The 14,460-nt window shown below is 44.4% G+C and overlaps 1 protein-coding gene across 5 annotated transcripts in view; it reads right to left on the bottom strand.

Annotated features, from left to right (window-relative positions):
- The window catches only part of ACACA (acetyl-CoA carboxylase alpha), a 234,806-nt gene that overhangs the window by 15,648 nt on the left and 204,698 nt on the right, over positions 1–14,460 (bottom strand). For all 5 annotated transcript variants that reach the window (XM_032617795.1, XM_032617792.1, XM_032617791.1 and 2 more), the window contains 2 exons: positions 10,634–10,811; positions 8,800–8,912 (listed from right to left, as the gene is read on the bottom strand). In XM_032617795.1, the coding sequence (XP_032473686.1) occupies positions 8,800–8,912; positions 10,634–10,811 (291 nt within the window). The remainder of the gene's footprint in view (positions 1–8,799; positions 8,913–10,633; positions 10,812–14,460) is intronic.

The following is a 14,460-nucleotide window of genomic DNA, read 5'->3' on the forward strand; positions in this document are numbered from 1 at the left end:
AACATCAAAGATCACTGATCACAGATCACCGTAAGAAATATAATAATAATGAAAAAGTTTGAAAGCACAGTAAAGCGAGTTATACCTGTACTGTATTTGTTATGGGGAAGTCAGGCAATGCTATCAAGCAGGACTGCACACTACAGAGAAATCATTTGTGAAGGGAAGAGTCGACCGATGCAGCAAACCTCACTGGTGTCTTATTTTAAGAAATTGCCACCTCCGTCCCCCCGCACCCTTCAGAGACCACCGCCCTGATCAGTCAGCAGCCACTAACGTCGAGGCAGGACCCTCCACCAGCAAAAAGATGATGATTCACGGAAGCCTCAGATAATGGCGAGCATTTTTTAGCACTGAAGTATTTTAAATTAGAGTATATACGTTGTTTTTCAGATATAATGCTCTTGCACACTTATAGCATAAACATAACTTTTCTACGCACGGGGAAACCAAAAAAAGTCACGTGCCTCGCTTTATTGCGATATTCACTTTATTGTGGTGGTCTGGAAGTGAACTTGCAGTATCTCTGAGGCATTGAGAGATCATCAGGTAAAATCACAGCCCTGCTGGGGGACGGGGGATGGCAGGACCGTGAATATGGCTGAATAGGGACTTCCAGACCCTCACAACGTGCTCCCTCAGGGTCAACAACATATATACATATATGCGCTCCGTATACAACACACACCATTTATTGAGCATTTCCTATGCGCCAGGCACTGCACTCCATGATTTTAGGATCACACAGCTCATAAGTCACCACGTGCAGTTCAGACCCAGGTCTGGTCAGCTGCTAACTCTGCTGCCAAGTGGAATACCTCAGAGTTACTGAACGCTTTCCAAGTTGCTTCAGATACATCATCTCTAATCTTTATAATAACCCAACCTTACAGACAGGGTCTCTGTTTCACAAATGAGAAAAACAAGGCTCTGAAACGTAAAAGTAACTTGCCCAATGACACCCAGCTCTTAAGTAGAAAAGTCAGGATTTACACTTGGGTCTGGCTGTCTCTGAAGCCTGTGTTCTTCTACATTAAATGGTACTGAAAGTGGCCAAGCAGGAGACCTGGCAGTGGCCACAGAAGGGCAATTAGCTGGAGAGTTTGGTTCATTGTGTTAGGAGGAGTTAAGAGCACAGCTCAGCACTGGGTGCAGAGCAGTGGGACTTCTGCGCTTAGGAACAGAGCACTGGGGGAATAAGACCATGGCTTTACCCAGTTGGAGGGACAGAGGAGGCTAATTCCTGGCCTAACAAAATTCTCATCCACCCAATCAAGCTATCCTAGAGCTCTGAAAGAATACCAAAATAAACACCTCCAATACTCTGGCCCTCCTGAGTGAGACTAGGAAGATCCCAGAACATTCCCCCAAAGCCTGCGTTGTCTGCTTCCTTCGGTGAAGCCTCTGATTGCAGTTCAAGACCTACCTCAAAAAAGCATCAAAGCAAGGAAAAGACAGAAGTAGAGAATGTATGTATTTTTAAATGCCCATGAGAAAGAGAAAGATTTGTGTGCTTTGTTTTAAGGGGGAAAAAAAGGTTTTCTACATTTTATTTTCTAAAAATCAAAGGCTGCTCTGAAGCTAGTTTTATACCCTTCTGTAGCACAGCGAGGGCCCCTCTCCTTGTACAGCAAAGCAGCCAGCCCCAGTAATGATTTAGGGGAGATTAACACATATGTCAATGTCTATTTTCTGCTTAATTTAAAAGCAGCGTCTATAAAGATTTTTGACTTCTGAACCCTGCTCTCCTGAAAGAAAGAAGGTAAGAATGAGGAGGGGGATAAAGAGTGATTATCCCATCATTGATCATTTGTCAGGAGCATTTCTTATTCACTGGACTATTGTAAAAAGCTAAGCTCTCGATCAATCCTATAAGCTCCCTGTACAATTAAATATCTTGGAATGGTTTTCTTTCTTTTCTAGCCAGATTGCAGGGCCTCAGGGTTTTTAGGAAAGCAAGCCAGTGTGTGTGCATGTGTGAGTGTGTTTAAGAATATGCTACAGAGAGGAAAGTCATTCTTTCTAGAATCCTACTTTAGGAAAAGGCTGAAATGGGAAAAGGGAAAAGAGAGGTCGGTCACTCCCATGCCTTCCTTCCCAAAATAAAGAGTCCCCATGAAATCCTAAAAATCCAACCTTACAATTAAGAATGTTTAAAGACTTAAACGCAAGAAGAGGTATTACTAGTGATCAAATGAAAGCTAACATTATTGAGATGTTACCATACACTCGTACTGTTTAAGTACTTTCCATCTCATTTCATCTTCATGACAACCCTAAAAGATTGCTGTGATCTTATCGTTGGGGAAACTGAGGCACACAAAAAAAGTGAAGTAACTTGTCCAAGGCCACAAAGCCAGGAAATGATGGAGCTGGGATTTGGGCTTAGGCAGTCTGGCTTCAGAGTCCATGCTTTTTAAGTGAAACAAGTTAAACTGACCTGCACGTGTCCACAGGACAGCAGCCTGTCAGGTGTTCCAGGGGCCAGGACATAATGAAAAGCCACATCTCTCCTCCATGGGGTCAAAGCTGAAGAGAAGCTTCTGAGGAGACCGCTGATTTCTGCGGCAGGAGGTGCTTTTACCCAGCCTTGACCCTGGGGGAGGGCAGGAGGTGGCCAGCCTTACCGTATGGATGAGCAGACCATGCAGTATGATTTGGGGGGAGGGTGAGACCTTCAAAGCTTAGAATAAAAATCAGAGTGGTAGGCTAAAAATTCTCTGCTCAGCCAAAGGCACTAGGTGACCTTGCAGAAATCTCTTTCCTTTTCTGAGCTGTTTCTCATTTATGTAACAACCATCCTAATCTGGCAAACAGGAAAAAGGATGTGATATTAAAGTGTGTGTTCTTTTAATTCTTAACTTTTTTTTTTTAGTTCTATCAAGAAGCCTATGTAAATTTAAACCCAATTTTAACTTTCATGTGCCCTTCCTCCTCCTCCTCCTCTGAAGAAGGCAATTTGCTGTGATTGGTTAAATACTTATGACGCTAAAGAAAAGAACTAGATCACCCTCCCCACTAAGCTCCTGAATATCTCAGATATGAGAACACATACCCATTCTTCAACCTTAAGATTGAAAAATCAGCATAAAAAAGACTGGAATCTTATTAAGATTCAGAAGTACAAACATAAGTAGCTGTTTAAAAGATCTATGTAAACACATTTCCTATGTTGAAAGAAATTTCTCTAAAATACAGTAAGATAGGGTGGGAAAAAAAAAACAACCTGCAAAACTATTTCCGTATCCATAACAGGTGTGCCTGCCTTTACACAAAAGCATTCTTGAAAAACTGCGGAAATCAGATCCTGTTTTAAATGCCCTAAGGGAGCTATTTAGAAGGAACCCTGCAGTGAATCCTTTGGTAAAGCAAATAATCCTTTTGTAATGGGAATAATTTCTCCCAGTGTATCTAGTTTTTTTTAAAATCCCACTTTCATATATCTGCTTTCCTTCAAAGGGGGGCCATAACTACCTAAATACAACTGTATATGCATATTGATTTTAACAGCAATCCTCTCAAGGGATGTTTAACCCTGAGGTTCCTTGCGATGGCGTTAGTGCTCTACTGTTCGTATTTTTAAAAATCATTATAGTAAAGCCAGAGATTTCCAAATGGGGATTAAAAAAATATATTAAATACATTACTCCCCCTGCAGCCTTGTCCCCTGTGCCCCCATGCAAACACCCCACACAAAAGAGTCAGGAAACAGCACAGAATTCTCTGAATTCTAGTGGCAATTAAGCCTGGCAGTCTGTACTATTTTCTTTCTCTAAGTTGCTCTTCCTCAGTCTGGCAGGCGGGAGGACAAGGATCTGGGTCATCTGGGACCAAGTGGGGAAGAGGGTCCCTCTGACAAGTTCTCATGACAGCCTCAGGCAGGCAGAAGCTTAGGTTTTACAGTCTAACAGAATGCCTGCCAGGTCCCTCCAGCCTGAGGGCATTGTGACTCACTCCTTCCTGGGAAGAGGCAAGCCCAGATGCTTCTATAAATACAATCAGATCACACCAAAAGGACGACCCCTTCTCCTTCCCAGAAAATGTTGTCACTACTGCACTAAATTGCATCAAGCCGAAGAGCTTCTGAATCGGTGTGACAGGTGGGTTTTCAGCTGCTGCTAACTTCAGGGAGGATCCCATCATCTCTACCTTCATGATAGAAAGTCTTACATTGTTTCTCAGCAGCCTACCTACTAAGGAGCCCAGTGTTTGGGGGCCTCGGTGCCAGGAAGGACACTCTGTGTACAACAGGGAGAGGGCCAGAGGCCACTCCCCAGGCTGAGTATTAGGACTTCTTTCTTTCCCATGATCAACATTCCAGGTAAGGACACTGCTTTGTGCCTCAAATAAGCAACCTGAGCTCTTTTCAGCTTACAGCATCTTGAAGAGGGCACAAGAGATAGAAAAGCACACACAGCGCAGAAACTTCGATCACCTCTGCCAGAAAAGCAACTTAACCCTTGAGTCCCCTTAACTCAAGGAAGTATCCATTTCCTGTCATCCCGCTGGCTAAAGAGAAGGCTTGGGAGTGAGGCATTCCTGAGGATTTTCAGACACATGTATCCTCACTGCAGCCACAATACTCCACCTACCTACGCCCAGGGTGCCTCAGGCCGGGAGGCGTGTGGGGTGTGGGCTAGGGCCTTACGGCCAAGCAGGGGCCAGCAGCGGTGCTCGCTGCTGCCCGTGTCAGACCGCCACTCCCAGAACGCGCTCCGTCCACGTGGGCACGGCCAGTGCGCTGCATGGCAGGCTGCCCGGCTGTCTGGGAACAGGGCCACGACCAAGACGTGTGTCTGGAGCAGAATAAAGTTCCACCAAGCGGCTCCTTGGCCCAGGTGCTCTTTGTACTGAGGAGAGGGACGGTGGGGATCTTACAGTGGCTTCACGCTTGGGCCAGAGGGTTCTCTCTCTACCTAAATTGATTTGTCACTTCCCTCGGAACACAAGAGGAGGATGAGGATCCAGAAGAGGATCTCACGTCACAGCATCAAGAGGCCAGGCTGGGCTGTCCTGCTCTAAGGCCGCTCTCCCTGTCCTGGAGGTAAAAGGATATCATAGAGACACAGGGAAGCCTTGGAGGGCTGTGCTCTGTTTCCAAAGAAGGAATTTAATTTCCTTAAGGTGACCAGAATGGTAGGACATTTTCCTCTCTGCACTGACTCTCCCAAGTCCGGGTTCTGAGAACCCAGTGTCAGAACTGGTCCAGCAATGCAAGACTCTGGTATTTGGTCTGACATCACATTTCTTGCTGGGGTAATTCTTCCCTTTACCTTTATGAGGGACCATTCTATGTAGTATTTTCATACTCTCTGTTATAATCACAGAACTGTAAACTAGTAATTCACCACCTCTACCCAAACTAACTATATAAAATGACAAAAGGCCATTTAAAAAAAATAAGAATCCTGAAAGAGATGACGTTAGCTGTTCAGAAGTTAAACATTATTCATTATTCTTAGAGAGTATTTTGAGCACAATCACCATGCACTGGTTTGTCTAAGTGACCTGATGGCACGCTCCCCCGCGCAGAGGCCCATTTGGGAAGAGACTGGGAACACAGGATAACATCTACTCCTCAGACGTCCTCCTATGTCAGATTCCTCTCCGTGGAGTTGGCTTCAGATCACAAAGGGAAAGCACTCTTGTTTAAAGAACTTGTTTAGGGACTTCCCTGGTGGTGCAGTGGTTCAGAATCCGCCTGCCAATGCAGGGGACACGGGTTCAAGCCCTGGCCCGGGAAGATCCCACAGGCCGCGGAGCAACTAAGCCCGTGTGCCACAACTACTGAGCCTGAGTTCTAGAGCCTGCAAGCCACAACTACGGAGCCCACGTGCCACAACTACTGAAGCCCACGTGCCTAGAGCCCGTGCTCCGCCACAAGAGAAGCCACCGCAACGAGAAGCCCACACACCACAAGGAACAGTAGCCCTCACTCACTGCAACTAGAGAAAGCCCGCGCGCAGCAACGGAGACCCAACGCAGCCAAAAGTAAATAAATAAATTTATAAAAAAAGAGCTCCTGTTTACTTTTGATCAGGCTTAGTATTCAGCTGAGGTAAATATCTGAGGAAATCCTGAGAAAAGTAGCACACAGGGAACCAGAATTCCCTTCTGGGCACTAGCGTACATTTACTTTGTGCCTTGGATGACTTATTTAACTCTTCCTTCTGCCTCGATCTCCCAATCTGGAAACTGAGGTCATTTTTACCCACTTTGTGAAAAAGCATTTTGGCAGTCTGCTTGTAGGCACTGAGAAAGGAGCCAAAAGCCAATGTGAACCCAAAAGGAGCCGGGTTCACAAATGTTTCTTCTGTTACATCCCCACTGATCTCTTCTGTCACAAACACACCTGGACGTCTATGGTCTCCCTGACTGACTGAGAATACCTGAGACAAGACTGCTTCTTTCGTATTTCCTTCCCTATACCACTCGCTCCCAAAGGGGGCCTAAGCCACAGAAAATGCTCGATTACAAACACGGCATCTGCTTCTTCCGATGATTAGGATGGAAAGGAAACGATGCCAATCACCATGTTTGAAAATTGCTTCGCAGATTCAAAGACAGCGCACATTCATCTAATCCCCACGCTGGCTAGGTGGGAGCATTACCCCCACTCTCTAGATGAAGAAGCTGATGTTTGGAGAAGTTAAACAACTTATCTGCAAGCAACATACCCAAGACCTGTACGTAGTTATTTTTACTCCAGCTCCACTGCTCATGCCCCAAGCTGCCCTGGGCCAGTGCCTGCTTCACATTTAGCAGACTAAGGATTCTTCCTCTAGTGCCATTTTGGTCAAGGTTAAATAAATATGGTTTTCTTCAATGTGGATAGGAAATTGATAATAAGATGATTTGTAACAAATGATTAAATGGCCATCCCTTGGGAATCTCCTCCCTTTCCCCTTTCCATGTTTCAAAAGTTAAAAGATGCTGGGTGAATGCGGGAGCGATATCACTTTCCTTCAAGAGAAAGAAGCTTCAGCCCCACACCCCTCACCATCCAGTCATTCTACAAACAGATGTTAGAGAGGATCCCTCTTCCTACCAGCCAGTTACTCTGAAGGGATGATGACAGCCACTGGGGGGTTAAAAAGAGGCAGTGAACCCCCAGGTAATGAGCAGGAATTCAGCAGGCAGTGTAAGATAAATGGAGCTCTCTCTCTGCTGGAGTCAGCATGAACTGCGGCCCTGCGGCTTGTTTGTGGCAAATGGAGTGCGCGAAATATCAAAGGGCAGTGATCCAGAAGGAGACCGACTTTGACAAATTTTAAATTGGCCAGAAAGAAAATCAGGAAAAAAGAAAAAAACAAAGAAAAAGAGGAAAAAAAGAAAATTATGCAATTCGCTGTGTTCTGAAATTGTGGCGTTGCTGCCTTCGTGCAGAATTAGTGGTAAAAACGGCGATGGCGGCAATCGCTGGATGCTGGGAGCAATTATGAGGCATCTAAGCGAGATGCTTATCAGTGGCTGAAGCTTTTAGAGCTCTCTCTGTGTACAGTTGTGGGTAACTTGCTCTTGAGCTGCAGTTACTTTAATTAAAGTGTATGGGGTTGGTCAGAAGTAATTATCCTGTTTGGAGAAGAAAGAGAAAGAAAAACCACCTCAACAATTCTGGGTGGCAATAGATTTTAGAAACAACTTTGCCAATTTCTTGTTGTATGTGTGCATTTCCTATAAAAGGATCAGGCTGCGGTGGGTTAGAGTCATTGGTGGTTGTTTCCTAACGGCAAACAATGGGACACAAACAGGGTTTATGGTAACCCGAGTCGCTGTGTATGGCAAGCAACATTGCGCACGGCTCAGGCCTCTGATGCCAGGACGTGCGGTCTCTAGGGTGAGGGCAGGCAAACTCTCAGAAGTTTCTGTGTCTCTGGATGGTGAGGATGTAAAGAGTTCACAAATGGTACTTTATTAATTAACTTACTATTTGGAACATAAATGAGCTAGCATCTCTTTTTTATGTCTTCCATTCACTGAGTTTCACTACCTTTTAAAGACAATCTCCCTGTTGTCTTTAAAAAACAAAAACAAACCAAACCAACAAACAAAAGACCCTTAAGCCATTATCTTTACTAACAGAGCAAAGGGCTCAATGGGAGACCTGGGCAGAAAATCAGTGTTTTAAGAGACTCTGAAACTCATTCAGACTCTGGACTTGACACAGGGCCCCCACAGTTTAGTCCAATGTTCAAATTGCAAGCGCCTTCCAAAAGCTCCAGAAACAAATGAGCGACAGTAACGGCTGGAAGCATGGAGTGCAAATGTTCCCAGGGATTCTGCTGCTCGGCCTCTATTTTAAGCGCACAGTGTACAATTTTTACTTCCATTTCTCCAGCTCAGGATGGCCCCAGGATGCCGCCTGGGTAGGCCTCTGGCTTTTCCATCCTGTGACACTGGCTCTTCAGAAACAAGGCAGGCTCGTCCAGAGAGACAAGCAGAAACAGGATACTTAAGCCTAGCATGTTCTCTGCCTGATCAGCCTGCCCCCAACAGCAACTTCCAGCTAATCATTCTTTACAAGGACATCCACAAGCCTAGAAAGATGGGTTGTTTGAACTGTAAGGAAATATCAGAAGAAAAAAATCAGGTGACTTTTGCTTTTTTAAGAGCCCACTTTCCCTCCTATTATACACCCTATTTCATTCTACCAGGGTTCTTACCATAGAGAGGACAGTAAATAAAGATGATCATGAATTTGATCAAATGCTTCAGTGCCTCCTCCCCTGGCCTATGAATGCACTCATTACAAATCAGCTGAACGGCTCATTGATTTGCCAGGAGGACAAGCAGACATACCCAATCGCTCAGCCAAGTGGATGTAGACGGGGTCCACCCGACGCATGGTTTTCACCAGATCCTTTCTGCGGAATTTGATTTCTACTGTCCCTTCTGGCTCCAGAACTGATCCCCTGGATCACAGAGAAAAGAAAGGAAAGGAAACAAAACAAAACAGAAATAGAGGCACTTTAAAGGAAGGAGACAACAGAATGAAGCCAGTTACAATCTGTGGACCAGGAAATAGCTTCATTATGGTTTTACCCACCCACAGTTCACAGAGGGAACCCCAGGGAGAGAAGCAGGCACCAGAGAAGAGTCTAAGTGGGGTATGAGAAAGGCCTGGCAAAAAGCAATTAAAATAATTCTTATTATGATATCAGTCTACTTCCATCTCAAAGGGAGAAGAATACAGATTCCACCACCTACAGCTGATAAGGGTAACAGGAATCACGTTTTTCAGAAAAAAAAAAAAAGTTGATGTAGCCGCAGTGGCAGAGGAACAGTCTCCATCACTCAGGCCATGCAATGAGGGAGTGGCGGGGGTGCTGACTGGTCCGACACACGGACGGCACCCTGCTGCCATGGAAATGGCATAGGTTTCAGGGTCACTTCTAGTGCATACTAATGATGTTCTATTACCAGAAACTTCACCCTACACACCTTTTTTTTTTAAAGACTTTCTACATAAAAAAAAAAAAATTACAGCTAATGCTTAACTCTGTGCATGGCACTGTTCTAAGGTCAATGTAAAAATCTTTATGACAATCCCATGCCCAGTCTATATCCACTATGAAGTAAGGTGCTATGATCCCCATTTCACAGAGGAGGAAACTAAGGTACAGGATGTTAGGAGACTTGTCCAAGGCTAACAAGTGACAGAGCTGGATTTAAAACCATACAGTCTTGTTCTAAAGTCTGCAGAGGACTTGTCTCCCATCTGATATCAGATCAGGAGTTAAGTTAGCACTTAAAAGTAAGCCCCTAAGTATAGAACGCTAGCCTAGTGATTTGACAATAAAACCACTGGACTCTCTCAAGCAGTTTTTGAAATAAGAGGCTGAAATTTTTGGGAAAAGAGAGACATAGGCGCTCTAATAAAATGATTGGATGTAGGAACTGGCATGGAAAATGTCAAGGAGATATGAAGTGAGATTTACAAAAGGGTTGAAAGCAGATTATGAAAGGAAGCTGGACTTAAGTGTTGCAGGTGCCAATGCCTAACAGAAGCTTGGGATTTTCTCTTGCAGTTCTCTTTGTGCTGCAAACACTGTGTTCTCCAGGCCTCCCCGAATGCCAGAGTGAGGCACTGCGCTGTGTGGGAGAAGCTCTGGTTGGAACCACAGAATGCAGGTGCCATGGTGCACCTCGATGGCCACCCAGGTCGTTCCACAGACAAGGAGAAGCAACCCAGGGAGAGCGAGGACTGCTCCAAGTTCCTCACTAGTCAGCGGCAGGGCCTGGGGAAGCCCCCAGAACTCCAGACTAACTAGTCAGTCCTTCCTCTCCACCTCGCTTTAAGCTCCCTCTGCCACATACCTAAGAAAGAGATGATGAATAGGTATATCTGAACAACATACAGGAGAGGGTCTCTCAGAGTTTGGGGGTGCCTGGGTAGAGGACTTCATGGTAAAAGAATCTGGGGTGGGGATCACACCGGGAAAGCCTGACTCCAGCCTGGTTCCCTTCTCATGCTGGCACATGCTTTCTAGAAAGCCTATTTTTCTGAACTTGGAACCCTCTGCGGATACAGAGATTCAAATAAAGGTCCCTTGGTTATAATGCTCTCCAGGAGGAAACCAACAGCTAGAGGATCCCCCAGAGGCAGTGAGTGGAAACGAGGAAGGAGCACTACCTGCTTTCTCGGTCAGCATACATCTCCATGTGCCGCGGGTTGATGGTGGGGTCAATCACGACCCAGGAGCCACCCCGGAGCTCGGCCTGTGGAGGAATGTAAACCATCACAGGCTGCGAGCACTCCCGTAAGCCATCCACGATGTAAGCGCCAAACTTCAGCACTTGGTCGTACATATCTGTGGAGAATGAGACAAATTAGAAACCATGAAGCAGTGCTTCCGAACATTGCTCACATCGTGACACACAGAGAAATAAGGCTGCTCATGGCCAGAGGTGACAGGTCTGGGGGTGCAGCTGCCCCAGGTCCCGTTTGGCCCCCCTGAAGACTAAAGCAATTGGTTTCTCCATCTGTATTCTATTTAAGACTCCACGGGCTCTTCAAAAGTATGACAGAAGTGCACTGCCTTTCACCAGATTCAGGGTGCAGGCCCTATGGACTGCATATCCATTTTACATCTTCCCTGAATTTCTGTACTCAGGTTTCACCACATTAATTCACACTCGCTCTACAAATGTTGAGTATTTTTCATGTCAATATGTGATCTCTCTCACTACATTAAGTTTTCTGAAGGAACTATTCAAGCTCTTTTCAATTCTTCTCATGATACTTAGCATATGATAAGCCCTTAAAATGCACAGCTAATGGAAATGCATCCTTCAAAAATTTTATCTTCAAAAAACTGCATCTTTCATCTTTGCATCCCCAGGGTCCTGTCCAGTGCCTAGAACATAGTTAGTGTTCAGTGAGTGTCTGCTGAATAAATGAGTGAGCACATGCATGCTTTGTAAAGAACACAGCAAGAAAAAAAAAATTAATTCTTTATCAGTTGCATTTTATCAGGGTACCAACGAGAAAAAAAGTTAAGTGCATATGTATTTATTGGAACTATCACACAGCCACATAAAGAGGAGACACCTCTTTCTTCTGATAAAGAGCACGCTTTGTAATCCCCCCAAGGTCAGGTGCAGCCTGAAGAAAAGAGACCCTTGGTGCATAAATAGAGTCAGTCCTTGGAAAGCAGGATCAGTTATTTATTTCCCAATAATTTATGACTTCTTCCCATTTCCTAGCTCACTGAAGTCTGAACACTGCTGAAGTTTTAGGTTATGATTCCAGATGTTTAATGAGTATTGCAGTGGAACCACAGTGGATCCTTTTGAAACATCAAATAACAGGTTCAACTGAGTTCAAACTTTCCTAACAAAGAGAGGATCTCAATTTGGAATAAATCAATCTGGAAACCCAAAGCAAAGAGGCATTTTTCAGGAACTTAAGAGCAAACCAAAGAGAAATTGCTTTCACTGTAGTTACTGGCAAATTAAACCTCTACCTTCTCCAAAGTAAAAATGGCTCTCTGTATAGAAACCATGGGTGAGCACAGTTCTCTGCAAGGCCTATGCCTTTCTCCATTGCTCCAACCTGGCTGGCTGGTCTGTGAAGGAATTCCAAAAACTCAGAAGTTGCCCCAGGAAAAACTCCCTACTCTATGTAGAATGTGAATGGTCACACACTCTGTATATATGATCAGAACAAAGACATTTATTCCTTTGGGAGGAAAGCAAAGACCAAAAAAATTTACTGCTAATTACACAACTGCTGTATGAAGAGCAGGGAATAAAGGACTTTAAGCGCTTTACGCTAATTCCGTGGTTATGAAAATAATTGCTCAGTTCAAATTATTTTAACTAAATTAATTTTTTAGTGGATATTTCAACCAGTGCGACATAATAAAATAATTGTGTAATTAGCAGTACATTTTTCAGTGCTGCCAAGAGTACAGTCTCAGAATGAGTAACAGGAAGGAGTGGCTCTCAACCGTATCATGTGCGGAGAAGAAATGGGAGGTGGAGATAAAAGGAGAAAGTGAAACAGCAGCAAATGGCACCCAAAAAGTCATTCTATGTGAAACAAAAGTAAGTTAAGAGGTAAATGACAGAGTTTCCAGCCTCTTCACTCACTTCTGTTTGTTAAAGACATGTCTACATCAAAATCCAGCTCTGTACTATGATGAACAGACCCAGCTCCCAAAAACGGAGAGGACTTTATTAAAAATGTACTTCCATGTATTTAATTAAAACAAAACAAAACTTAATTTCATAGTATAAGCAAATTGTTTGGGATAAAGCTGAGTATGTGTGCATTTTATTTTTGTGAAATGGACTTTGGTCCCTTTTCATCTTCATGGCTAGCTTACTGTATACGAGGGAGCATGATTACATACACACACACACACACACACACACACAGACACACACACACACACACGAATCATTTAATCATCAGAAAACTCTTCTTTTTCTCATACCCAAGTGACAGGTGAGTAAACTGAGGCTTAAGTGAGTAAGTGGCAGAGTTGAGACTTTGAACCCAGATCTCTTTGTCTCTTAAGTCCACATTCTGCTACTTCATTCTTAACCCACCCCTCTTAAGGCGAGGAAAGCGCAGGAGGCTGAAGTAATCTGCCTTCCAGCATCTGATACAAGGGCTCAGTAAAATAGAAGCCAGAAAAGAGACTTGAATAAATGAGTATTTCTAAATTTTGCCTGGATTTTTGGTATGTTCAGAGATATCAGAACTTATACTAGCAGCTCTGTGAAGGGCATGGATCCGACTGCCAAACAATTATCTTCAGGCCCCAAGACTGTGAGTAGAAAAGGGGCATCAAGCTTCATTGAAGCTGACAAGCTTGGGACTTGAAGAAAACGCCTCCATCTAACCTGGAACATCAACACCCCACTATCCGCATCATCAAAACACTCCAAAGGCAACAAGGGCTATTAAAATATAAACAAACACACACATTCTACAATCAACATGCCTGTACTGATTCACAGCTGCCCCAGACCACACATTCCTGAAAGGCAGGTTGAAGCGCCTGGCAACAATCTGACACACATTTGTTTGAAATCCCTTCATATTTAAGAGACAGAGCAAAAGCATAGCCAAGAGCAGCAGGGGAAGGGGGATCCCCAAGGGTTTAGGCTAGACATCAGTCTAGGGAACTGTAAAGCTATGCATACGCTGACTGTCAATTCTCTCAGGCCCTGAGAAATGCGATGGGAATGGAAAATACTGAAAGGTTCTTCCTCGGAGAGGGGGGGAGCCTGCAGCTTTCTAAGCATTCTGAGCGAAGCACATCTGCATGAACGGTGAGCACACAGCCTTTCCAGCCTGTTCTTAGCACCCAGGCGCCAACCCTGCCTGGAGCCTTCATTGTTACACAACAGGGATACACCACAGCAGCCGCATGTACCAAACAAGGGAGCAGGGCGGTAGGGTGTTTCCACAGTGCTCTGCTCTCTCAAAACTGGAACAGATCTTATTGGCTTGAGGCGAGATTATCTGTTAGAAGCTGAAGGTAGACATCAGGCATACACAAGCTGCATACACATAATGTCTCTCATGAGTTCATTATGGCCGGCTGACACTGTATTTCAACATCCAAGTAATCAGAGACTTTATAATAGACTTTCATTCCAGTTAAAGTTTTCAATAAATGTTTTTTATTGTTATTTATAACCTGTCCCAGGAAAAAATAATAAGTATAACATGAAAAGCCAACTGAGAGTGACCCTGTAGCACCAGCAGTGAGGCAGCTTAATATCACTGGGATTTGCATCCTATCAAGCTATTCATGCTGAGGCTGGGACCCTGGTGCTAATTTCTAGTAAATTTCATGCTTGATGTCTCCCTGTTGTGGGTCATTGCCGGTTCGTCTAAATAAACTGCTTCCAAATGGCTCTTCCATCTAAATATTCAGCCAGTTTTTATAATTTAATTTTGCATTATGCTGAATAGCCTTCCGGCCAGATAGAGCTCATTGG

The sequence above is a fragment of the Phocoena sinus genome, chromosome 20, assembly GCF_008692025.1.
Source record: "Phocoena sinus isolate mPhoSin1 chromosome 20, mPhoSin1.pri, whole genome shotgun sequence".
Taxonomy (NCBI): Eukaryota; Metazoa; Chordata; class Mammalia; order Artiodactyla; family Phocoenidae; genus Phocoena; species Phocoena sinus.